This window comes from Phocoena sinus, chromosome 13 (assembly GCF_008692025.1).
Source record: "Phocoena sinus isolate mPhoSin1 chromosome 13, mPhoSin1.pri, whole genome shotgun sequence".
Lineage (NCBI taxonomy): Eukaryota > Metazoa > Chordata > Mammalia > Artiodactyla > Phocoenidae > Phocoena > Phocoena sinus.
The window spans coordinates 6,455,280-6,483,102 of record NC_045775.1 but is presented as its reverse complement, the minus strand read 5'-3'; the positions used below and the strand labels follow the sequence as shown (position 1 = coordinate 6,483,102).

The 27,823-nt window shown below is 47.9% G+C and overlaps 1 protein-coding gene across 6 annotated transcripts in view; it reads right to left on the bottom strand.

The window, feature by feature from the left end:
- Positions 1–27,823, bottom strand: part of ASAP2 (ArfGAP with SH3 domain, ankyrin repeat and PH domain 2) — a 156,826-nt gene that overhangs the window by 88,910 nt on the left and 40,093 nt on the right. For all 6 annotated transcript variants that reach the window (XM_032652376.1, XM_032652377.1, XM_032652374.1 and 3 more), the window contains exon 2: positions 13,034–13,106. In XM_032652376.1, coding sequence (XP_032508267.1) covers positions 13,034–13,106 — 73 coding nt within the window. The remainder of the gene's footprint in view (positions 1–13,033; positions 13,107–27,823) is intronic.

The following is a 27,823-nucleotide window of genomic DNA, read 5'->3' as shown; positions in this document are numbered from 1 at the left end:
TAGAAATCTATCCTTAAGAAATAATCAAGTGATCAGAGATGTATGTACAGAACAACTGATAAACTGAAAATGTATTAAGCTCCAACAAAATGGAAATGGTTAAAGAACAGTGTCTCTACAAAATGGAATATGATGTAAGCTTTTTTAAAATCATGATGTAGGAATATGGTCAGGATAGAATGCCAAGTAAAAAAAAGGCAGGACACAGAACTATATATTTCATCTCAATGTAATAAAAGGTAAAATGTAGAGAAAGGCCGAAAGGAAAGGACATCAAAATGCTACGGTGGTGATAAGAGAGCAGGCGCTCGGCACCCGGAGGCTGGTGCAGGCCAGGTGCTTTCCATGCATCGTTGTACCCTCCTTGAGGGGCATTTCGCAGAGGAGGGGACAGACTGTGGTGGCGGAGACACCTAGGCCAGGTGGAAGCTCCGAATGGCCAGGGTCAGAGCCCGGGGGACCTCAGACCAAGAATGCAGCTCGACCCCTCCCATCTCACAGAGGGTGGCATCTGGCTGGGCTGTGACTTCATTCTAATGCTTTTCTGATTTTTTTAAATGTTCTAAACTAAGCTCATATTATCTTTATAATCAGAAAACAACAACACAAGGAATAAACAAAATAGAGAAACCTGAAATGTCAGCCCCAATGGCTCAGTTACCTTGGTTCTCCATGCCTACTGAGGGTATCAGAATCTGTCTTTCTCCACCAGTTTCTCCTGCACAAGTTGACATGATAGAGACAGCCTTTGCGACCAAACCTGAGCACCTGCATCGTCTCTGGTAAGACACGAGCACCCACCACCAAGGGTCTGATGCCCGATTTCACAAGCCCTCAGGGCCCCGCTCAAACCGGGCACATGGAAAGATGGCCTTGCCCCTGGGGCTTCACCGTCACCATTCCACCACTCTCTCCAACACTCTGTGCTCCCCCTACTTTCTTTCTTCCTTTTTTTTTTTTTTTTTTTAAATAAATTATTTATTTTTGGCTGCGCTGGGTCTTCGTTGCTGTGCGCGAGGGCTTTCTCTAGTTGCGGCGAGCAGGGGCTACTTTTCGTCGCGGTGCGCAGACTTCTCATTGCGGTGGCTTCTCTTGTTGCAGAGCACGGGCTCTAGGCATGCGGGCTTCAGCAGTTGTAGCTCGTGGGCTCAGTAGCTGTGGCTCGCGGGCTCTAGAGCTCAGGCTTAGTAGTTGCGGCACACGGGCTTAGTTGCTCCACGGCCTGTGGGATCTTCCCAGACCAGGGCTCGAACCCGTGTCCCCTGTGTTGGCAGGCGGATTTTAACCGCTGCGCCACCAGGGAAGTCCCCCTGCGACTTTCAAAACTTCATGCAAAACTCATATCCATCAAGACTTTCCTGGGGCGTCCCCTCCAACCTTATGGAGACCTCATGATTGTTAACACAGGATGTACCTGGACTGGTGCTGTCTGGCACAGGCAGCCAGCAATGGAGTTAAGAAGGTCAAGGTGTGGGCTGACTATTAAAATGTGTGAACTGTTGTCTGTGATCACCTGATATCCTTTGATCCTGCCCTATATGAAGGACAACAAAATGGCACTTGGAGTCTGTGTGGATAACTGAACACAACCCCAGTTACTTCTCGATGAAACTCCTACAGCAGCACACCTCGGGGGACAGGGAGCGGTACGGAATCAAGACTGACCTACTGGATGATGTACCGTTTACGCTGGTTCTTTCTGTCCCTCTTTAGCTATGTTGTAGGCTCAGATGACAGAAACCTATCAACGTTCAACGTTATTGATCCATCCTGTATTTCCTGAATACCCCATCAGTGGAGAACTTCCCTGGATGCCAGCATAGAATCCAACCGTGGTGAAAGCCTACTGCGCCGCAAGCACTAACGAATGCAAAGATTCAGGACGTGGAGCCCCTGCATCCAAGGAACAGCTTCCAATGAGAGACACGCACACACCAATCAATTTGGCGCAAAGACAGGTTGTAACGAGGATGATCCTGGAGGAATTCGGGGTACCTGGTACGGCCAGAGCACGGGGAGAGTCCACAGATGACGTGGCTGGAGAGGCAGGAGGGGGCCAGGGGAAGGACTTCATCCCAGGCACCCCCAAAAGGTTGCAAACTGACAGGATAAGACTTGCATTTAAGAAAAGTGAAATTGGAGGGGACAAAGATGAACCAGGCTTGGTACCAGCCAACACACAATTTAGCAAGACAAAGATAAACATGCAATAACAATCCACGTGGTATATATTACAGGAGGGGGAAAAGAGGACATTTTCTGGGGCCTGCTGACGGGAGAGGCTTCTCAGAGGAGAAGCTTACAGGAATTTTCCTTCAGAATCCAACAGAGGATGAGATTAAAACTGGGCTGCCAGCTGCTTGCCTCACCCAACTCGCTTTATCCTAGGAGCTCCTTCAAGTCAGAGGAGACAGGGGCTCCTGCTAATGAACTGGCAGGGCCCCCCGTGAGCCGGGAGCCCCCAGAGGCTGGGCAGGCACAACAGGGAGGTGAGTCAACATCTGCTGGATGTGGACCACCAGCGATTAGAAACTTTTCATCGATCACACTGACGCCCTTTGCTGGCAAAGCCATCTGATGAGCTACGTTACAGGACGTGCGTGTGGCCACTGCATGGTGTGCTCAGCCTTTTCCCCTCTGTTTTTACCTCACTGTACCTGAGAGATACAATTCCCATCACTTACAGCAGACGGCCCCAGCCCACCTCCACGGAGAGCACAACAGACCAGGAGAGAAGTGGCTCCTGTGGCCTCAGGGACAAGTAGCCCCCTGAAAATCAGTGGTCTCAAAGCCCATGTTAACAACGGCCATTCACGGAGGGGAGACTTCACCCACTTACAGAGTCTCCTTCATCGTCACCACAACTCCACAGGATTTTACAGATGAGGAAACACATTCAAACATATTTGCTAAATAACGTAGTGAGTGTTTTACGGTAAGTAAGGCAAATAGCCAACTCTGTGATGGTATCCCCATCCACAAACCATGGGGGTTTGGCTACATGAGTGGTTCTTTAATCTTCTCATTATCACAGACAACAATAAAAATGAGAAGAACACTGTGGATTATCTTTTTAGGAAAAGGTATCCTTGCATAATTTTTTGTACAATTTTTGGGATACAAGGACCCTTTAGGCCTGTCCATAGACCCAACACACGAGGTAAAAAGCCCTAGCCTACATGAGCATAAATCCCCTACCAAAAAATATGATGACCATGTTAATCAAATTTAATTAAGTATGATCATATTTGATTACGTACGAACCACATATAATTCAAGTTAATACTTGGGACATTAAGTCACAGATCTCAGCATTCCTTCGGATGAGCTATCCTTCCATGATTAATATGTTGATCACAGCTGCCGGGATTCCACAAATTAGCCTTCTAAGTTCCAATCATTATCCTTAGCCATCAGAGAAGAGACAACGAGAATCTCAGAGCCTCATCACCGGAAGACATCTCAAGGTCTCCGAGTGCACGTCCCCACCTCCCCCTGCAACTTCCCTAGAGACAGAGGGCCACCAACCAGCCCTCTGCCGGGACCCTTCCCACACCCAGCTCACCGCTGGGGCTGCTCCCCCAGCTAACTTCCCCCTCAGATATGAGTCAAAACCTACTCTCATGAAACTACCCAGGAGAGAGGAACAGATAACATGTCTCACTTCCTCATGCCAGAGGAAAGCCTTCAGATGTGACTTTTCCCACTCTCCCCAGGCAAAGACATGCTAGGTCCTTCCAACACCCCTCCTACCACAAGGTTTCCAGCTCTAACATGAGCTTCCTCCTAAAATGTTGCTCTTACAACACAATAGTGGGACAACTAACTACCTTTTTTAGCAGCACTACATACTTCCCTAAGGTCACCTGTGCTCACCTTTGGCACACCTGTCACGTACTGGCTCCCACTGAACTTGTGACCAAGCAAAACCACCTGGAGGTTCTTCATCAGCCATATGACACCTAAGACGCTCCTATGGCGTCACTGCTCGGTGTTTCTCCCCGTGCACCCTCGCTCACATCCAGGCAGTGTGGTGCCGTGGTCACAGTAGAGACTGGGAAGCACATCTGGTTTGGAATCTCAGCTCCTCTAACTGCCAGCTAGACAGCCCTGGGTCAGTCCCTCCTCTGTGCCTCACTGACCTCACCTGTAAATGGAGTTACTGACGGTACCTAACTCACAGAGCTGGCGTGAGGATCAAACTTATGTATTTATTTATTAGCACAGTGCTTGGCCTACAATCAATACTTTATATGAGTGTCAGATTTTTATTATTGCTATGTTTCCACTCAAATTTATGAAAGTACATCAATACAGATGTACTTTCTTTGCTTTATCATCATTTGTTACAATCTATTCTTTTTTTAAATCACAGATACGGTATCTGTGTATACACATCCTTTGTATCCTCAGTTTTACTGCCTGAAGACTTCATCATAAGAATTTTTCTTCATGTTGCTACATAACCGTAATTCTATCAAGTAGCTATATTCTAATTTAGTTACAGGAGGCTTTCAGTTTTTCACTTTGATAAGCAATGCAACAACGCAATGAGCATCCCCAATAAAGATTTTATTTTTCTTGATGTGCACGGCCAAACTGCTTTCTAAAAACACCATGCACCAGCTTTCAAGGCCACAACAAAGTAGCAGAATACCAGTTTCACTTTATTCTTGACAAACACTGAGGATTATAATTTAGTTATTCTCTTACGTAACAGGTGGGAAGTCATGCCAGATATAGTACCTTCTTAACGCACAATGAAATTTCACTTCCTAAACAATTACATGTATTTCTTCTGAACTGCTCTATCCTAATTATGATATGGTAATAGAAACAATTCTGTGTTAATAGCCACATTCTAATTAGCATTGCAAACAACAGGGAGAAACACACACAAAAATTCTCATTTTCTTTTGTAGGCAGAAGATGGTACGGGTTTGACGGAAAATTAGCATTTCTTTCTTTGCATTTTTCATTTCCAAGATGTGCCAATTTCTCTAAAAAAGGGTAAAGAAGGGATATCCCACTCTCGGTAAGAATAGCTCCACCAAGTCTTTAAGATACAGTAATTCTAGAGAAGTGAAAATCAAAGTCTTTTGTTGCTTCCTTCTTGATAAAGATGAATTTTTCCACCCACTGATATGTCAAATAGCTGAAAAATGTTAGCATCAACTTCTTGGGGGGAAAAAAAACACCTATGAGCTGAGACAGAGATTGGGAAAGTTTAGACTAAGAATAATATTAGAATAAATATGAACTGGGTTGGTTTTTTTCTTTAAAGAGGTCAGATAGTCTATTGTATGTGGGAAAAATTACTGTAGAAACAGTTTCTCAACAAATCATCATCATAACTGCTTTTGCAAACCTGTACACAAGACATTCTAGAAAATACATCCAGCTGTGTTGTTATCCTTTTGAAAACTGGGAGCAAACATAGTGTACTTGCTATTGTGTAAGAAAAGTATTGTTTTGCATATATTGGGAACATACTGATAACCTTTGGGCTCAGTCCAATGTTTAAAGTCGGGGGGAGGGGGCAGGGGTGTCTAAGGTGGTATTTTCAAGACCAGCAGCTTCACCATCACCTGGGAACTTATTCAACTAGCAAATACTCAGGCTCCATCCCGGACCTACTGAGCCGGAAACTCTGAGGGTAGAGACCAGCAATCTGTGTTTTAACAAGATCTCCAAGGGACTCTGGGGCGCTCCCAAGTTTCAGAACTGCAACTCTAAAACGGGGGTTGGCAAACTTTTCCTAAAAGCAAGAGAGAGATATTAAAGGCTTTTGTAGGCACCAAGAGGCAATACAGAGGTTATTGGGTATATATGTGCTAAGATGCTAAAAACCATGCTTAGCTCACAGGCCGTAAATAACACAGCTGGCTGCTCCAAGGCATCTCAACCACTCCCCCGCCCCTTCCACACACATAAATCTGTATAAATCCTGTTTACCCCTAAAATTTTAAGTTGATCTCTCCTACACTAAGAGGACAGTGTAAGAACTTACAGCAGAAACGTAATAACATACAAATGAATATTACTGACACATGCTTTGTGTCTGCCGGCCTCTGTGCTGACCACTGCAGGGACACACAGGAGGTACATTTGCAGCTGTCATGCCGTTCATGTGTCCAGAACCACATCTGTCACTTTTTCATGTTACCTCAGTTACTCGTCACTAACAAGCCCATGAAATATTAATACTCTCCTTTTACATACGAGGAAACTGAGGCTCAGAAAGATAAACAACTTTCCCGGCGTCACAGACTTTCTGAGCGGCACCGCCAGCTTTGACTCCAGGGTTCCTGGATCTCAACACCCATGTGCTCTTTCTCCTAAACCACACCGCCTTTCAGAACAGGTCATGGACCTCAGGGCCTGTCATCTAACTGGGGGGCAAAGATCAACAGACATAAAAATATTTATAAAGAGCAAGATTTAAAGAGAGCAGAGTCTGCATATTAGATACTCTTTCAGTTTTGGCTGAAAGAAAAATCAAAATTGATTCAACCTCAAAACTCACAATTCAGAGGGGGACTGTGTTCAGCAGAATACTGTCCCCTCCCCACAAAGATGTCCACTCCTAAGCCCTGCAGGCAGGGATACTGGGCCATCTGAGGTTGCAGATGGAATTCAACTTGCTAATCAGCTCAACTGGAGATGGGAAGATTATCCTGGATCACTGGGTGGGCCCAACGTAATCACACGTCCTTAGATGTGGAAGAGGGAAACAGAAGAGTCAGTGTCTGCTAGGGACTGAACTGCGTGTCACTCCCCTCCTCCCCCCAACCAAATTCATACGTTGAAGCCTTAACCCCCAGTATGATGGTATGTGGGGGGTGGGCCTTTGGGAGATAATGAAGTTTAGATGTGCTTAAGAGGGTAGGGCCCGCTCACTCTAGCATGCCTACGCTCTCCGTCTCTCTCTCTTTCTCCACCACGTGGGGACGCGGTGAGAAGGCGGCTCTCTGCAGGCCAGGGAGACAGCCTTCACCAGAACAAGAGCATGCTGGCACCCTGATCTCAGACTTGCAGCCTCCAGCAGTGTGAGACAAATGTCTGTGGTTTAAGCCCCCCCAGGCTGTGATACTGTTACGGCAGCCCATGCAGACTAAGACAGCGTCAGAGTGACAGAGCGTGAGAAAGACTCCACCAGCCACTGCTGGCTTTGAAGATGGAAGGAGACTCGTAGCTGAGGAACTCAGGGGCTTCTAGAAGCTGGAAGGGGCAGGGAAACCTACTTGCTTCCAGGAAGGAAGCCAGCCAACACCTTGATTTCAGCCCAGCGAGGCCAGTTTGGACTTCTGACCTCCAGAGCTGTAGGTGAATCCGTGTCATCTGAAGGTGCTCCGTTTGTGCTAATCTGTTACAGCAGTCACAGAAAACTACTACTGCCGCGAGTTAAAGGAGGCTGACACCGCGTCAAGCCTCAGCGTCAAGTCTCAGCTCCATGGAGATAGCTGCGTGGGCCTTCAACAGGCGCCTGGGACAGGAGCGCGTGCGTACAGACCAGGAGCAGGGCCAGACGGAAGACTGTGTGAAAGACACACATACGGCTGTGACACGTTCGTGCAGCAGGGAGCCACCGGTCAGCCTGGAGCAGAGAGAGACCATGGAGGGCAGGGAATCGCTTAGAGATCAGCTGGGGCCAGCCCATGACCAATCAGGACACTCGGCAGAAAAGTCCTGCTGGCACATAAATTAAGGAACATGAGACAGGAAAATGTACACAGCAGTGTGAGGCATAAATACTAAATTATTTTCACTGACCTTTTAATAATGCATAAAACGAGCGTTCTTCCTATGCAAGCAGTCGCCTAAGGATGTTGAACACTCTAATGATGGAACCACTGCGGGGACTTCTCCTGGAACTAACGGCAGTCAGAGCCAGAAGGATGGTAGTTACAGCGCTCCTAACCGAGGTGGTCGCCAGCAGCTCAATCCCTTACTGAATATGCCTGGCTCATTTCCCACATCTAGCTCTAAAGAAGTTTAATCTATCCTTAAATTCCCCCACTAAATATATTCAAAAGAGTGTGCTACTAAAAGCAGTTCTAGAGAAGAGATCCAAAATGCTGTGAACGACGTCAGCAACTCGCAGGAGAAGGGACAGGGCTTCCTCAGGTGACTCTTTTGAAGGAGACAACATTTGCTCTGAAATAAAGACTTCAGGATCAGGATTCTGGCTTAAAAAAAAAATTCAGAATTCACAGCCTTATAATAACTCAAACTTGGCATGATATAAAGATGGGTAAAAGAGGGCCCCCGCAAGGTCAGGCTGACGGTCAGCCTGCTGTGTGTGGTACCTCAGAAAGGACACAGGCTGGTGTCCAAATGCCACGTTAAAATTCCAGAGCAAACGTTTCAACTTCCGAAGCCTCAGTGTCCTCCGATCAAGCAGCAGGATGCCATTTCAAGCAGACCAAAAAGCATGTGCAGAGGGAAGAGGACACGAAACGCAGCATGTTGGGGCAAAAGGCAAGTCGTATCAAAGAAGGGCGCAGAGGGCTTCCCTGGCGGCGCAGGGGCTGAGAATCTGCCTGCCAACGCAGGGGACACGGGTTCGAGCCCTGGTCTGGGAGGATCCCACATGCCGCAGAGCAACTGGGCAAGTGAGCCACAATTACTGAGCCTGCGCGTCTGGAGCCTGTGCTCCGCAACAAGAGAGGCCGTGATAATGAGAGGCCCGAGCACTGCCATGAAGAGTGGCCCCCGCTCGCCGCAACTAGAGAAAGCTCTCGCACAGAAACGAAGACCCAACACAGCCGTTAAGTAAGTAAGTAAGTAAATAAATAAATAAAAAAGAAGGGTGCAGAGAGTTGGGAGGGACTCCGCACAGGTAGCCTGGGTCCAGGTGATGCAAGGAGCTGGGACCAAATCTGGTCTTCTGCCATGTTTACTAACCCGAGGCTCGCGGTGGGAGCGGTTAAGGGATGTGGTAGTAGTTTCACAGGCAAAGTAATTTGCAAAAGGTTAAGACCAATTCCCCCTCACAATTCGCTTTAGCATATTAAAGTCTTCGGCTAGTCCTGCAGGATGAAAAACCTGTTACCCGTGCTTTAGTCCAATTTCCCTAAAATTCCGGAGCCCACAGAGGCCTTCCCCATCTCTCCCAGGCTCTGGAACGTCACGAACATCAATGTGGACAAGAAACACTGCAGAGTTGTGAGCAGAGAAGCAACACCACTGAGCTGTGTTTTAGAAAATGACTCTGGGGCAGGTAAAGAAGTGAGGTTTATGGCACACGCTCAGCAATACAGGTCAGAAACGCAGATTAGCCATGACTGTTGTTAAATTCGTAAAAGCCAGCTTCCTGACACCAAAGTGCTTACACCTTCCCCTTCTAATGTCTGTTTGCTGAAAACTTCCCATTCCGGGTGCCGGGCCAGCCTCGGGAGCCACTCAAGTCCTTCCTCCAGGCTGGCGGCAGTCACAGAACCAGCGTTTACACGTGACTGCATCTTATTTCTGAGCAGAACAACTTCTCAACATAGGGTTTTAAGATCACTTCTGAACCTGGTCAGAATATGAAACATCCCTTTTATACAAGCCTTAAATTATAAACTCAAAAAGCCCAAGTGAACACAACAAAAAAGAAATCTCTTAAGATCCTTTTTGAAATCTGCTGTTTGTCAACAAAACTGAGCATCCATCTCTTGGTGGTTTCTTTTTTTAAATGTTATTTATTTATTTAATTTTGGCTGTCTTGGGTCTTCATTTCTGTGCGAGGGCTTTCTCTAGTTGCAGTGAGCGCGGGCCACTCTTCATTGCGGTGCGTGGGCCTCTCATTATCACGGCCTCTCTTGTTGTAGAGCACAAGCTCCAGACGTGCAGGCTCAGTAGTTGTGGCTCACGGGCCTAGCTGCTCCGCGGCATGTGGGATCCTCCCAGACCAGGGCTCGAACCCGTGTCCCCTGCACTGGAAGGCAGATTCTCAACCACTGCGCCACCAGGGAAGCCCTCTTGGTGGTTTCTTGACGTCTTGAGGACAGCCTGTCAATGCCAGCACAGTGGGGGCCTCGCAGCAGGGTGGCCGCGTGGCCGCTGACCTCAGCCCTACCCGGCAGGAAGCTGAGCTCCAGAAGCATCCAGAGAACACCGGCAACCCTCTGCCCTCAGGTTCCACTTTGTAAACCGAGAACAAGTCTTTACAACGATTTGCTGTAAAGATGAGCATAAGGTACAGAAAGCCCAAGGTACGCAGGAAGTGTTCAAACACATGAAACAATCATTATTCTTCTTGTCCATCTCCTACTTTATCCAGGAAAAGAGCTTTTCCCGGGGGGTGACCGCCTTTTCGCATACTGCAACACCCATTTCAGCAAATCTCAGTGCTGTATTAAGCGGAGGGAGTTTTATACTCTTGTCTTTGATATTTGCTTTTAAATAGAAAAAAAAATTAATAAAAATTTCCCTACACATTTACTTCCAGTTAGGTGTTAGTCACTGAAAACTGACTCTATTTCCGTTTTTCATAAAATCAGTGGTTGTCAGGTAATCAGTTAATATCTATGTACTGGCAAGCTAAGCATGGTGGCGGTTTTTGTTTTTGTTTTGTCACTTGTTTTTAAAAAACTGTAGAGGATAAACAACAAGGTCCTACTGTATAGCACGGGGACTATATTCAATATCCTGTGATAAACCATAATGGAAAAGAATATGAAAAAGAATGTATATATATGTATAACTGGATCACTTTGCTGTACAGCAGAATTTAACACAACATTGTAAATCAACTATATTTCAATAAAATAAAAATTTTAAAAAACTGTAGAGGACTTCGAAGAACATCTAGATGGGGGTTTATCAACCTTGGCATTACTGACATTTGGGGCCAGATAATTCTTTGTTGGGGGCTGTCCTGTTCATCACAAGACCTTCAGCAGCATCCCTGGCCTCTAGCGCACACACACACACATGCACACATACACACACACACACATACACACACACACACACACACTCTTCAGCTGTTAATAACCAAACTGGGACAAATCACCCTGGCTGAGAACCATTGATACCCATTCTAACCTAAATGACTGGTTTTCAGACAAGGAAACCAGGGCTAAAAGACGCTAAGTAGGAAATACGTTAATATAAATGTTTCAAACATTACATGAAATTTCTAAAAATCTTATATGTTCTGGTATAATGTTGTAAGTCATAATTCTAGTTATTACTTTAAAATGTATATCTCAGAAATAACTAAATTTCCTTGTCAATTGCATTATTATGAACTTTTATCAAATCTTTAACCGTGGTCATTTTTAAGTCTTTTGTCATTTACAGACAGTTCTGGGTGTACTCTGATGCTTTTGCAAAAATGTTCCTATAAAAGGGTTTCATCTTCAAGGAATTCATGGAAAAGACTCTGACAAATACAGGTTTCTGGTAACTGACTATAAGCATTTTCAGAACTCTAATGGAAAACTGATGAATTCATAAAAGTGCCAACGAAAGATCAAGATGAAAAAAAATTAATTACATGGGACTGAGTGAACTGATGAGGAAGATTGTAATTTTTGTGACTTTCTGTTTGAATTAAAAAAAAAAAAAATCCCACAAGGACCCAGAGGCAAAAAATATACCAATCAATTTTCACTGCAAAGTAAAGGAGCTGTTACAGTGGAGGATTCCTGGACTGAATGTCAATATTATGACACAGTGTGAGTGTGCTTTGTGTTTGGTAACTGCAGTCATTGTTGCTTCTGTTGTGGTCATCCATTTACAATGCTTGGTGTCAGTTTATTTATCTCTTGTAAAAATAAAATACAGTGTGTATGTGTGAAAAAAAAAAGAATAGTTTTGGAGATTTTTGAAATCTGTATGTATTTCTATACCTATATCTGTATCTATTCAAACACACAGTGTGTATCCTTTTGCTCAATGTTTTATCTGTGACATTCATCTATGTGGCTGCATATACTCACAGTTAATTCATTTTCATTCTACACAGTATTCCACTGCACAAGTATGACTTTTTTAATCCATTTAAAAGAAAAAAAAGTAACTTCTAAGTAACTTCTTAGAAGTTACTTTAGTTATGCTAAGTTATGCTACTTTAGTTACGCTAAGTAACTTCTTCCAGGGTATGACAGCCAGCACCACAAACTCCAGGTCCAGAAAGCTTTCACACTTAGTTGGGAACTAGCTCAGTCAAGAACAAATTAAGTCCCTGCTCTTCTTTGCCTTCCCAAACTTATTTCACATTCATTTGGTACTTGTCATAAACAAATTAATATCTGTCTAATCATATTAACATCAATGTAATTGCCATATATAAAATACACAAATAGGGCTTCCCTGGTGGCGCAGTGGTTGAGAGTCCACCTGCCGATGCAGGGGACACGGGTTCGTGTCCCAGTCCGGGAAGATCCCACATGCCGCAGAGCGGCTGGGCCCGTGAGCCATGGCTGCTGAGCCTGCACATCCGGAGCCTGTGCTCCACAACAGGAGAGGCCACAACAGTGAGAGGCCCGCGTACCGCTTAAAAAAAAAAAAAAAAAAAAAAGTAGCTTCTATCATTAGTAACGTTTTGTGCAGGGAGCAAACCTGCCACACACGTGCAGCCCGTCATCTTTGGGTCAGAAGTTGCAGTGTTTTTTGTTTTTAACCTATTTATATAAGTCTAGATCAAATATTACTTTGAGCAGTTGATCATGTTTTTATACTTATTAATTTTCCTCCCAGACAAGAAAGGCAAGAATTGGATAAGAGAGAAATGGAAAGGGCATCTGGCATAATTAACAGCACAAACCAAATAACAGAGGCAGGAGTGAATCCACCGTTCTTAGCCAGCCTGGCAAAGCTGGTCCACGCAGGGCCATCACGCGAGACTCAGCTGCACTTCAGAGAACCGGAAGCACCCATGCTTCTAAAACTTACACATCCCAACTCACCTCTCTAATTTGTATGCCCAGGAAAAGAAGTTTGGTTGATTATTCATTAATGGTTGATTAACATTATGATATCAGGACTGCAAACACAAAATTTTCCACAAAGAAACCCCCAGGAAAGGATGCATACTCACCCAGCCCAGAAATGTTTATTGCTTTCACGGATTTCTTCATTTTGTAAAGAACCATCCGGTCCACGTCCAAAGCCTAAAATACAGAGAATGTATTCATTAAAACGTGTTTGAGCTTAGATCACAGCTTCAGAGAGCAGCTACAGGAGCGCCATGTGGAGGCCCCTCTGGGGTTGCCTCCGTGGGACCGGTGCTCAGTGTGGTGGGAATGAAGATGGAGCAGGTGGTCCCTAAAAGCCACCACCTTGTCATGTGCCTCATCTACCTGAAACTCCCGAGCCGCCTCTGCCCTCACTGCCTGCTGGACACCAGCCTTCTGCGGTGAAGCGAGTTAACCTGGACCACCTCTGCTTCCACCAACCCCCAGTTCTCCCCGTGAACCAGCAAGCCCTGGGGGTGTGCCAGCCTGCCGGGGCCCGTCCCCCGCATAATCAAACAGACACACTTCCTAATGTTCTCCTCTAAAGGCACACACCTGTTCGCCACTGTATCCTCAGCACCCAGCAGAGAGCCTGGCAGAGAACAGGACTCAAAACAGCTCAGAAAATGACCATGAGACTAGCAAGACTGGCAGGACTCCAATCCAGACAACGGTTGTCCCTGCTGAGCCCAGAAACAAGGGGCAGCCACTGAAAGCTTCTTACTCTTAGCAGGCGGGAGGTGAAGGTCATGCAGGCCCCAGTGAGAACAACGGGGCAGGCAGGAAGTGGATTCAGGGAAAGGCTACCCAAAGGTGAGGGTCCGGTCAGGACCCACAGACGGAAGCTCAACGCAGGGCAGCAGACATGCTGGAAAAGTCAGGGAGTGGCCTTCGAGATCGACTCTGCCACTCTCAACCAAGTTTTAGTACTCCAGCTGCCGGCCCTCCCACAGATGACAGAGTAATCTTCTGTCCACAGGGGTCTGGCTCAGTTGCACTGAGAGAAATGGGAACTGGGGGTAGTCAGATGCCTCAGGGTGGAAGGCCGATGGCAGAGGAAATGACCTTTATCACACAGCTGAACTCTGACAAATTCCCTCCCATGTTACACTGTGGGGCACACCCCTCCCTGATCACTCACTGCAGGAAGCCTTGTAAAAATGCCACCAGATGGAAACTGTACCCTTGTCATTAAAGGCACGCACTGTTTCCTGAACTCAGGAAAGAGAAGATGAACAGTAACTGTTGGTTTTCTTTTTTTTTTTTTTAATTTATTTTATTTTTGCTGTGTTGGGTCTTCGTTTCTGTGCGAGGGCTTTCTCTAGTTGTGGCAAGTGGGGGCCACTCTTCACCGCGGTGCGCGGGCCTCTCACTATCGCGGCCTCTCTTGTTATGGAGCACAGGCTCCAGACGCGCAGGCTCAGTAGTTGTGGCTCACGGGCCTAGTTGCTCCGCGGCATGCGGGATCCTCCCAGACCAGGGCTCGAACCCGTGTCCCCTGCAATGGCAGGCAGATTCTCAACCACTGCGCCACCAGGGAAGCCCTAACTGTTGGTTTTCTAGTCTATTATGAGGAGCTTAGAAGTACAGGTGAGGTGGGCGGTAGAGGTGATTTTTAATAAAATTACAAGAGGGAAAAGCAATTACCTCGCCACTCAAAAACACACCCCTCATTACAGTATGTATTTACAGATAATTAAGGTTGAACTTGGTCAGGAGAAGTTAAACTGATTAAGACTGAATGCTGGAAAAAGTCTCTGTCAATTATATATAAAAACAGCATGGGAATTTTAGAACAAAAATAATAAAACTCTAGAGTCTCAAGGAACCAAAAGTTTCTACCAATCAGGCTGAGACTTCCAACCAGATCATTCACTCACCCACACCCTGCCCTCTGCAAAATCTACCTAAACTTAGGAGAAGGAAAAAAAGCTGCAACTGTAACCAGAAAGCTTAGGAGAAGGAAAAGAAAGCTGCAACTACAGCCAGAATTTGTGTGTAAAAACTATAAACAAGCAAAAATCTAATAGACAATACGGCCCTAAGTAGGAACTGCGCAAAAGCCTACGTCTGGCCAAAAACCTCATTAATTCTGAGGACCTAGACCACAGCTGACCTTTAGTTTACAAAGCAAATTTCAGGGAGTAAATTCATCCCATAAACAAGACTGTAGGGATGTGTCACAGACATTTCAGAGGAAAATAAACAACTGTCTTCAACCACTTTAAAAGCATCTCTTTTTATCCCCTAAACTGTTATATTAATAGCCACGGTTCTTATTTATTCGTGGAAGCAGCTCTCCTCCAAGTCCACGGCTGGTCTGGGATCCTGTGCAGCGTGGGAAAGGATGGCCTGCCTGGGAGGACGCTCACACTTTTCCTTTTCAGACCCATGCTGTCCAGGATGGTAGCCACTGGCCACAGAGGAATATTTAGAGTAAAATTTAGAGTAAAATTAAAATGTAATAAAATTTATTAGCCAGCTCCTCAGTCTGGCTACCTTTCTCAAGAGCTCCAGCCACGTCTCATGTACTGTTTCTAAGCACACCCCGCTTCATGCTTCTCCTCTGTACCTGCATCCCTCTGTGTGCCATCCCCCAGGGCTACCCCGTAAAGCACTGGTAGCCCCTAGGGGGTCTGTTCCCTCTTCCCTCCATGCGACACTCCTGTCTCCCTTTGAAGGGCTGCCTCAGTCTTTGTTCCCAGGGCCCTACAGGGACCTACATCTGGCACAGAGGCACCTACATCCTGATGCTGGCCCACGGGGCCAAAACTGCAGTCTGTCTGAGATGAACCTTGAGCATCCAGAGTCCACAAGCCACTTCTGTCCCTCGGTCTGTTTTCATACAGCCATGCACTAAGGATCTGTACAGATGAATATTTCCAATCCATGTGATGATGGGGTGATGGAGAATACTAACTCTGAACAACCAATTAAGAGAAAGGTTTGGGGCTTCCCTGGTGGCGCAGTGGTTGAGAGTCCGCCTGCCGATGCAGGGGACACGGGTTCGTGCCCCAGTCTGGGAGGATCCCACATGCCGCGGAGCGGCTGGTCCTGTGAGCCATGGCCGCTGGGCCTGCGCGTCCGGAGCCTGTGCTCCGCAACGGGAGAGGCCACAGCAGTGAGAGGCCCGCGTACCGCAAAAAAAAAAAAAAAAAAAGAGAGAAAGGTTTGTACATCAACTATACTTCAAATAAACAAATAAATAATGAAAAAAGAGAGAGAAATGTCATCCCCCCAGAAAGAATTCCACTCTTCTATGGACCTAGAGTCTGTCACATAGAGTGAAGTAAGTCAGAAAGAGAAAAACAAATACCGTATGCTAACACATATATATGGAATCTAACAAAAGAAGAAAATGGTTCTGAAGAACCTAGGGGCAGGACAGGAATAAAGATGCAGACGTAGAGAATGGACTTGAGGACACGGGGAGGGGGAAGGGTAAACTGGGACTAAGTGAGAGAGTAATATTGACATCTATACACTACCAAATGTAAAATAGATAGCTAGTGGGAAGCAGCTGCATAGCACAGAGAGATCAGCTCTGTGCTTTGCGACCACCTAGAGGGGAGGGAGGGGATATGGGGATATACGTACGCATATGGCTGATTCACTACGTTTTACAGCAGAAACTACCACAATATTGTAAAGCAAGTATACTCCAATAAAGATATTTAAAAAAAAATTCCACTCTTCTTAGTAGACCTGCATTACCAAAAAGATTATACTCCATTACTATCATTATTATATTTTAATTTTCATTAAAAAAATTTGTGGAAATTTCTTTTCTCTCTTATTATGTAAGGATGTACATAATTTTGCCTCAAGGCCTGAAAATCCTAAATATTTTAGGCCCACAAAGCCTAAAATATTTACTATCGGGCCCTTTGCAGACAAAGTCTGCTGACCCCTGACCTGAGGATCCACACAAACGTTCCTCCTGCACCGTCAGCCAGCCCTGCTGCTCCTGCCCTGGACTAGAGGCGACAACACAGGGCCAGCTTGGTCCCTAGCACCCTAAGGTCACAATTTGGGCCAGCAAGGGTGGGGAGGGCCTGGCTTATTCTTGGAACCCAGAGATTCTGCCCTGGAGGGGACAAGAGGACAGCTGACCACAGGCCTCCCCATTTGGGCCACGACCCATGACTGTCCCATCTCCTCTCCCCTCGTTCCTTGCATGAAAGGCCAAATGGAGAAGAAATGACAGAAAACCAAATAACAAAACAATGCCCAGACCTGTGCCCCAAGGACAGCTTTGCCAAGAAAGTCATACAGATATTTAGATGGTGGCTTTGCCTCAGCGCACATTTGACTTAACTTTTGAAGTAACAGAGAATGGTAACGACAGTGTCAAATATTTCCAGACCACTTTTGGGAAGCACAGAAATGCAATGTGGCCTGCAGGCTCGGTTTAAAGTGAGGGCAATAATGGATCGACCTCCTCCTGGGAATAAAGCAGAGGCCCAGAGAACAGCAGGTGTCATGAAGAATTAAGATCAAATAAATAGCCAAGCTAGATCACAGCTGTGCGAAACGTGTGCCTAAGGACAAACACGGACACACTTTGGTATTACCTAATAATATTGAAGTTACTCATAGTATGTGAATATTTGCACCGGAAGATACATACAACGATGTTCATGACACGCTTCCAAGTAGCTGAAAACTGGACAAACCCAAACGCCTGTCAACGGGAAAACAGATGAACTGTTGTGTATTCACATAACAGAACGTTACACAGCAATGGAGAGGAACAATCTTTACCCACCCAGAACACAAATGAAACTTCACAAAAATATTAAAGACGCAAGTTGCAAAAGTAAACGTGCACTATAATATCATAAAGTTGTTTTAAAAAAACAGACGAAATTATGGGACTTCCCTGGTGGCGCAGTGGTTAAGAATCTGCCTGCCAATGCAGGGGACAAGGGTTCCATCCCTGGTCCGGGAAGATCCCACATGCCGCAGAGCAATTAAGCCCGCGAGTCACAACTACTGAAGCCCACGCACCTAGAGCCCGTGCTCCGCAACAGGAGAAGCCACCACAATGAGGAGCCCGCGCACCTCAATGAAGAGTAGGCCCCGCTCGCCACAGCTAGAGAAAGCCTGCGCGCAGCAACGGAGACCCAATGCAGCCATAAATAAATTAATTTTAAAAAATAAAAATAGACAAAATTAGATTATGTTTAGGGATGTAGATTATGTTTAAGGATGTAGATGTTGCTGAGAAAAAAATGGGAAAGAGCCCCGAATGCCTAACCTAGGAGAATAACCACACAAACTATAGGGCACTCCTACGATTCAAGTCCAGACAGTCGTTAGTATCACCGATGCCCGCTGGGTCACACTACGTGAAAACGTGGAGTGCAGAAAGAACGCAGACTATGTACAAATGCCCATGTTAACAAAGGAGAGCCCTGAGGTAAGTAAAGTTGAAGAACCAAGTACCCACAGGCACCCCACGGACCCTCTCCCTGGAGAGGTCAGCCCCCAACACAGCCCCCGCTAGATCACTAAAGTAGAGAAACGTTTCCTACGTTTCCTACAGATGATGTGACTGCCAGCTTTATAAAAATGCTTCACGTCCTGATTTTTACTAGGGGGGAAAGCTACTGGGAGATCTGGGGGAGCTGAAAAGGGAAAGGCAAATTTTGGCAGAACAGCTACAACCCACCAGAAGCAAAGAAAGGCACCCCCAGCCTCCCCGGCCCTGGTGCCCTGTTCCCGGGGAGACGAAGGGCAGGGGGAGGGCCTGGCCTGGGTCCCCCGACCCTCCCATAGTGCTCTGCTCCCTGGGGCTGACAAGAGAGCCTGGATGCAAGCAGGAAACGGGTGATCTCAGGAGACTAATCACAAACAGAATGGACCTTATCCCAGAAGGTGCTAACACACCCCTGGCAGGAAGTGGGAGGGAGGCGGTGCAGGCGCTGCGCCAGATGCAGCACCGCAGGCCTGGTGATGCAGGAGAGGCTGGGAAGGAGACCTTCAGCTGAGAGCGAGGCCAGCCTTCCACATCTGCCCCAGTCCCAGAGGACAACGTAATCACAAGCCAGGCTGATTTCCCCAGGAAACGAGGCTCAAGCCACATGGACTCCACTTTGGTAACATAAACAGGGGGGAGAAGGCTGGAGATGGCCGTTTTCTTTCCAAGCCCCACACGCAGACGAGGAGAGCGAAGTGAGACTTCCGCCAACCACATCCACTCTGTGGGCCATGTCCCTACCCTCACCCCATCTAGCACACTGAGCCCCACCATTCCCACTGGGCCCTCGACGGGGGCCTTCCTGAGGTCAACTGGCTGCCACATTTGTGTCTTATATATTCTTTCAAAAAGTGCATCTCGTAACTGACCAGACTTTAAGCAACGCATGCATTGAAAATGGGAAAACCCATCATCCCATTCAATCTCCTAATCCCCTCCTAACACCCACGTCTCTAAGTCCACGATGTCACCTACAGGAAGACACCAGAAAGAAAAGAACCCAACAGAATGGGATCTTAGTTCTGGCCCCTCAGTGCTGTCCTGTTGGAGAATAGTGCAGAAGTTAGAAATCACTGGCTTTAGAATTGGACAGCCAGGCTCCACTTACTAGCAGCACAGTCTCAGAAAACTACTTCATCTCCCTGACTCGGTTTCTTCATCTGTAAGTTGGGAATAATAATATCTGCCTCCTAGGATAAGGTCATCAACATATACAGGGTCTGGCATATTGCAGGCACTCAATCATCAGTAGCCGTTGTCAGTGTCTTCCGGCTCTCAGAGGGTCTAAAACTACACCACACTTATGACCAAGTAAGGTAGCTGCTCAGAAACACCATCACCCCAGTACTGTCCCAATCAATAGGATAAATATTTTCAGGTCTGATAATGGTTATGATAACAAGCGGAAATAACTCAGAAAAAAACACTTTTGTAGCTCTTGCCAGCCTTTCACTTCCACATGCATCCGTTTCGGGCTTCCCTGGTGGCGCAGTGGTTGAGAGTCCGCCTGCCGATGCAGGGTACACGGGTTCGTGCCCCAGTCTGGGAGGATCCCACATGCCACGGAGCGGCTGGGCCCGTGAGCCATGGCCGCTGAGCCTGTGCATCCGGAGCCTGTGCTCCGCAACGGGAGAGGCCACAACAGTGAGAGGCCCGCATACCGCAAAAACCACATGCATCCGTTTCCTTCCATCACTTTAAATTCTCCAAAACTTTTCCTGGTGTGTTTCTGACTCTAAATGGGTATCACGACAAGGCAGGGCCACATGACTAGTGGTAGCATAGGGTGCTCTGGGCCATATCAGCTTTAACGTTTAGGGAGAGGAGTGTGGAATCCCAGGTCTGAAGTGCAAGGGGGTGGTGGGCACCTGGTATCAGTCTGTCCCCGCCCCGCACAGACCCCCAGGCATCAGGAACCCCACTCACAAAGCAAGGCCTCTAGGCGGGCTGGCCGCTCTCACACCTGCAGGGACCACACCAAGCTCTGCCCACCCTCTGCTCACAAAGGGCCGCACTCTTAAGTTGGACGAGGAGAGCGCCCCTTACACACGACTCCCTGTGCTTCCTTTAAGCCCCTTTCCACTAAGCTCATCCAGGTGCATGGGCACACCTGCCCAGACTACCTGTGTAACCAGCCTGGGGCTTCAGAACCTTCCCAGGGGCCGAGGGCGTGGGTAATGAAGGCGGTGGCGGATTTGCCACCATCTGCATTCCCCAGGGTTACACAATCTACTCCTGAGCTCTTCAAGAGGAAGATTAGATAAGACATGGCTAGCCTGCCATGTGTTGATCTTCCACTTCTTGGTTCCTGCCTCCCATCCCAAAGACCTGGAGCCCTGCCCTGCGATTGAGTGGAAAGTAGGGAGGAGGGAAACCCAGAGTGAGGAAGGGAGACCAGAGGAAAGAAGGAGCCAGCAGGCTTGTTGAGGCCCCAAAGCTGCCTGCCACACACAGAGCCACCCTCTAAACACAGCAGAGGGAGGTTTCTGAAAGGAGGTGAAAATGCAAATAAGGCCAACGTGCTACCTGGATCCCGTGGTGCCCCTCCTGCTTTACCCCCAGAGTCTCGGCGCCTGTCCTCCATCCACACGCCCCGCCGATCCCCAAGGCTGCACGTCTAGGAACTAACCTTTTATTTTTCTGCAATTCAAGTAGTGCAGGAATGGGGGGAGAGAAAGATAAACTGGGGAGGCCAGGCGCGCGTGGGAACCACCCAGGCATCTTCCTGCCCCAGACCACGCACCCTGCACCCCACTTCATCCTCGTGAGCCCGGCTTATTGTGAGAGCACCGCTGGAGTAGAGAGCATGGCTGAGCACACAGAGCTGGGCTTTAATTCCCGCATCTCCACACACGAATGACTCCATCCCTGGGCCTCAGCTTCCACATCCCTAGAATGGGGCGACAACGTCTACTCGATATGGCGACTGTGAAGATTACACCACACGGGTGAGCACTGCCCAGCAGTTGGAGAGCATCCGCGTTGACCTGAGGACCCTTCCCCTCCCACCGCCCCGGCAGCTGGCACAGCACAGCACAGCAGGCAGCAGCGCGGCTGGTCACTGATCGGCACAGACCCACGGCTGCCGCTGGACCTGGCGGCTACCCTGGAGCGGCCTGCTCCAGCTCTCCTGCGGCCGCGCCCTGTCCACATACGGTGAGAACAACAGGGGCCAAGGGGGCGCACCTACCGGGAGCCCACGCCAACCCCCAGACCGCACTGCGGATACCCAGCCCCCCAGGACCCTGCATCCACAGCCTTGGTCTGAGTGGGCTTCTTCCCCAGGGTGCCCCACCCTAGACTCAAAGGGTGGCCATCTGCGGGAAGAGATGGACAGAGCTTGGACGTACACTAGACACACATGCTGGGAGCGAAGCTGGAGGAGCCCAGAGGTGCGAAAGCATCAAGCCCGCCCCGAGCCCTGGCATTGTACATGGGGCTCCCGGCACCAGGGAGCCTAGAGTGGTCTACACCAGGTGCCCACCGCTCCCGTGCCCTGCAGAACCGGGCCCCACACTCCTGCTCCATTTAACCCAGGCCGCGCAGAATGCTTCAGGGGTGCGAGAGCCGAGATGATGGTCTGGGGAAGCTCGGCATCGGCACCCGCAGCCTGGAGCATGGCAGGGCCGCTTCACACGCCGGGCATCAGAAGAGCTCATTCAAAGAAACGAACCCTCCGCTAAACACACGCACAGAAGACTGCTTCCACGGGGTCGGAAGGCCGGGCATCCACAAACTGCGCCCAGCGGGGAGCAAAGCGGGGACCAGAGAAGAGGAGCCGCTGGGAAGCAGGGGAGAAGGTGCGGAGCTGAAGCCGTGGCGTGGACAGAAATGGGGGACTGGCCAGGTAAGGGAAGCGAGACAGGGTGACATTCCAGAGGAGCGAGCAGCCCGGCAGGAAGAGCAGGCCACAGGACCAGGCAAGGCGGCAGGATGAGGCTGGACATGGGGGCGGGGAGGGGGCGGGGAGGGCAGGTCCCTGTCACTGAGGGGCAGCGGGGGAGGGCGGGACGGGCAGCCAAAGGCAAGAGTAGCTCTCAGCTGGCTGACGCGGCTTCTGAGGGTCATTAAAGGCTGTCTATTTTCAGCATCTGGGGATGTGAGTATTTCTCCCCAAGGAAGGGCTCTTGACCATTCGTTTTATTCTCTTTGTTCTCCATCCAAAGAAAAGAAAACTCTAAACCCCAGTAACAGAACAAGAGGGAGAGCAAGGGGCTGGTTCCCTCTGCCTAGGGGAGAGGCCCCCTCCGGCCCGCACCGGGGGGCCACACGGCAGACCCCGCCCCTCTGACAGGACACGTGCCCGCTGCGTGCTGCAATCCCCAGGGAACTCCTAATGCGGAGTCCTGAAAACAGACACTGCATGCAGTGGTGCAGTGTCTCACAGCAGACATGGTTTCTGCGTTTCTCAGACCAGAATGCTATCTGCTTTAAAGCTAATACGCAAAGCATTTATTTACTATCTTTCAAAAAAAGCAGAGATACAAATGTACTGTTTCTTAAGAAACCTGAGGAAGCTCCAAGAGTACACAGATGTTCTGCTGGTCGAAGCCACGCAGCCCAGGCATCTGGGAAGGTCTCCATTTATCACAGTGACTGGAATGATGGATTGTGCAAAACAAGGGGTGAGCATGGTGGCCGGCAAAAGGCACCATCCAAGCTCTGTCACCTACTCATACTGTAGCCTTAGACGAGTCACCTCTCCTCCGAGGTGCCAGACGTAAAATTCTGTGCAACTATTGTCTTTAAGACAGTTTGCATTTCATCTATCTTTCCAAGGAGGGACTACAATTGTATTCAAATACATGTGATGTAATGGATTAATTTTCCAGGGTAACTAAGAATCCTGCCCAAGACTCTCAACAGAATCAATTAATGACTAGCTATTAACACTGGGAATAATCAGTCCTATTCCAAACGTAAAAACAAATATTTGGTAATGGAAAAAGGTAATTTTTAACTAAAAATTTTGTATTTCCCTGGCTTGGACTTCTCACAATAGGAAGAAATGTAAAGTGTGTGTCAGTACAACTTACCAGAAGGTCAAAATACCAACGTGGAGATACCAGCAGTCGTGTTGCCGGTGGGAGTGATACTAAATGTCTCACATCTGTACAGCACTTTCAACACAAAGTGCTTTTACATATACTATGGCTGGTGATCCTCAAACACAGGTAATATTATCATAACAAGGCCACAGAAGTAATGATAAAACCAAGATGCCACCTTTGTAATTTCTTTTAGTTCAAAAAAAATACTTCCACGGTATCTTAGCCTGTTATTCTTTCTGACATCATGTGCTGTTTCCTTAGTCTGTTCAAGGTAAACAACTGTTAAAAAGTCAAGAAACAACAAACCAAGAAAATAAAGCAGTTTTCATTTGAGGGGAAAGTTTTTCTTTAAAGTTGCAGCCATTGCATAAAGCTTATTAAGCAGCTATTCTGTTCACATCGCTGTGTGAGATTTGGTTCATACCACTGCAAGAACAGTCCCTGCTTTCAAAGCCTTAAAATTTCCTGAGGCAACTGGGATCTCTCAGAAACGAAGCCCCAGGGAATAAAGCCAGGCCTAGCAGCTCCTCCAGGACAGGACCCCTGACTTCTCATCTCTGAATCTCCACACCCAGCACAGTGCCTGACACCTGTAAACGCTCCACGAACATGGACTAAAACACACTCATCATCGAGCCCGGCTAACAGGGAAAGGCTTCCTGCGGAAGGTAAACACAGTCACACCCTGGAGACAGTGGCAGTTGTGAGAAGGTGGAGGAGCCCCCCGGCAGGCAGATGACACAGTCAAACAAGCAGGTCTGGGCAGGGCAGGACAATCGCCAAGGGACAGTCACGATGTGTCCCACTCACTCGTTCAATGGCTTCTTAGAGTAGATTTTAAAGGTATCTTACTAGAATACAAATTGCTCAAATATATACCATCACATCCTATAAACGGGGTCAACGAAACCATGAGGCTGTTTTCATTCATTGGAAATACGCCGTGCGGATGCCGGTGGCCTGTACTTGCACGTCAGTATTCTTTCAGTTACAAGATGGAGAAAACTCTGAACTGCACATATAAATAGAAACAGATGGTCGGAAACATTTTTAAAAAACAGGCCAAGATATTCTTTATTTAAACTAATTCAAAAGCTCTGAAATAGTACGAAATTTGTTTCAACTCTCTATCACTGACAGCATCTAATATCTTCTTGCCCTCCTTATCTCAGATATGTTAGACAACAAGCACCTGAAACTTACAGTAACACTAAACCCATGTCAATATTACCATGGCATCATGGGTGGAACACTAATTTCTTCTTGCACGGCTGCCTGCTGCTTTGCCTGACGTTCAACTAAAGGTGGCCCAGGCACGCACGCACATACACACACACACACACACACACACGCCCCGAACACCAACTTTAACATCCTGGTGCCTGTGCTGCTGTGCTATTTTTTTCTATCTTGATCACCACAGAGCATGCTTAGCACATAGCTAGCACTCGATAAATATTCACTAAATGAATTAATTGTGCTGCCAGGACAATCGCTTCTCCAGGGACCCTAAAACAGCTCTTCTCCTCCTGCCTTCTCCGCGAACCTGTCTGATCTGTAAACGTGTCGTTGATTAGGAAGGCTGCCTGCAACGGTCATTCCATGAATCCGGGTCCACACGAGTTCCTTCATCTAAACAGCACTAAAAACAGTATCACTGTAGAGCTACGTCACTGGAGCAATGCCAGCTTATGAGAGTCTTCCTCAACACCTGCCGAGCTCCCTACCGACAGGCACACAAATAAATAAGTGAATTTGCACCCCTCATCAAGAGTTCAAAATGTTCCAGGTATATCACCACACTGCTAGGAGACGCAAACATTATAGTGTAAATCTTGGCTTTTGAAAACTTTTTAACAAGAGTAAACACTGAAGATAACCAACTTACATGGTGTAAGTACCCACATATAGATCAAAGAAGCTATACAGTGGCCAATAAGGACATGAGAAGATGCTGAACATCATTATCAGAGAACTACAAATCAAAATCTCAGGGAGAGGGACTTCCCTGGTGGTCCAGTGGTAAAGAATCCGCCTTCCAGTGCAGGGGACGCGGGTTCGATACCTGGCCAGAGAACTGAGATCCCACATGCCACAGGACAACTAAGCCCGCACCACAATCACTGAGCTGGCATACCTCAACGAGAGAGCCAACGTGCCGCCAACTACAGAGCCCACGCACCCTGGAGACCGTGCATCACAACTAGAGAGCCTGCGTGCCTCAACGAAGATCCCACAACTAAGACCCAATGCAGCCAAAAATAAAATAAACATGTATACACACACACACACACACACACACACACACACACACATACACACAAAGCCAGACACAAAAGGCTACATGCCGTGTGATTCTGTTTTGTTTTCAAAATTATATGAAATTCTACCAAAGACAAAACTATAGTGACATAAAGCACATCGATGACTGTGCAGGGCCAGGACAGGAGGAACTGGAGGGCTGACCTCAGAGGGGCACGAGGTGACGGGACTCCTATTATTATGACTGTAGTGGCGGTTATATGACTGATACATGTGACAAAACTCATTGAACTGCATGCTTAAAACTGGTGAATTTTACTCTATGTGGATTATACCTCAGTTAAGCTGATTTTTACAACTAAAACAATAACACAAAAACTTGACTATGTTTCTTTCCTAACTTTCCGTCCCATTTATTTCTTTCAAATGGCTGTTCTCAGTCCCTTAACTTGAAAAACAATGTTCAAGTCCCTAGATGTCTGGCCTCTGGATTCCCTCGTGACTGTTCCTTCACTCTCAGGACACTATTAAACACCACGGTTTACCTGAGGACAGACTGAGGCCGAGTGGAGCACAGGATCCTTTTGAGGGCTGGAGTGAACTACGGAAGCTCGGGGTAGCTGATGCAGGACTGCATGATGCCTCAACTCATCAAGTACCTTCCAAAGGCCGTTAAGATAGATTTCTCTGTATTCACCGGTTCCTCAATTACTTAAACTCGAATGCAGGTCCAGCATCATGGCCTCGGGCATCTGTCTGCCCTACCTGCCCCAATGCCCGCTCGCAACAACAGCGCTGGTCAGCGTCTATGCAGGGAGCGTTACTGGCTGTCTCACACTGAGTACGGCTCTGCTTCCAGCCCTTCCCTGAGGGATGTGTTCTGCAGGCTACACTCAAACGTCTCCCTGTCAGTATGTCCCAAGCACGTGGTCTGGCTCGTTACAGAAAACTGATGAAAGAAACTCGATGAACTACATATGTTAATTTCTGGGAAAAAAAATTTTTTAAAGGAAAGGAAAAAATGAGAGACGCTGCCTCTCGCACCTCCTGTTCCTAAAGTCCTTCAGCTCAGCCCAGGCCCGTCCGCGGTCCTCTTAGGTGCAGGCTTCCTCCCTGCCAGTTCCCTTACTGGACAGGCAGCGGCTAATCTCCCAGCCACCCTACTCTCCGTCACAAAGCTGAAGGTCCCCAGGAGAGACGTCCGTCCCCACAAATTCAACAAGGTCGGCGCCCCCACTGTTCCCTTCACCTCCTCCCACGGGTCACCGAATCCCAGCACTCACCAGCTGGGACGGGGGGAAAGGGAAAATCAGGTGAGGTGTCAAGGACAAAATGCACATGTTACCTCTAATCATTAAACAGACGAAACCCACTCAGCAGATACTGAGGACAAGCGGTTCTTCTGAGAACTTCTCTGCCCAGGGCCCTGCAGCACCGTGCTTTCAGCACCCACCAGGAGGGCAGTGTCCCCCTGCCTGCCCCCTGCAGAGTGCCCCGAGCACAGGAGGTGGGAGTCAGGTCCCCTCTCTCACCCTCAGCCTGGTTCTCAGGACCTCGGCTCCTTTCTCTTCAAAATAAGTGACTTGGTGAAAAGCCACAGGGCTCACATCCCTTCACAGAATAAAACTCTGTGATGACAAAGAGAGCTGCTTCCCACCATCTGACCACGTCCCTCTTTTGCCTCTATCTCCACAATCGCTTTATCAACCCTCCACACCCTGCTCCTATCGGACAGCTGTTCCCTGAAGAGCCGTGGGCGTTCCCGCCTGCCCCACTCCCCCACTGTCCTCTTATTAAAATCCTCCAGAGCCCTCAGAATCCACCAAGATGCCACCCTCCCTGAGAAGCCTTCCCATCCCCCCGTTCTCCCCAAATCCCTGATCCTACCTCTTGGAGAAAACCTACCTTCACCCTGCCTTGTTTTATTGTTCATTGGTGAAAAATTGTCTTCCCCACTAGATGCCAGGTTTCTTGAGGGTAAGGCACGTGTCTTACCTACTTCTGACCCCTACAATGCTGGGCTCGGTGCTTTGCTCATGGATGGCCCAAGATGGCTGCATTTGATTTAATCTCTATGG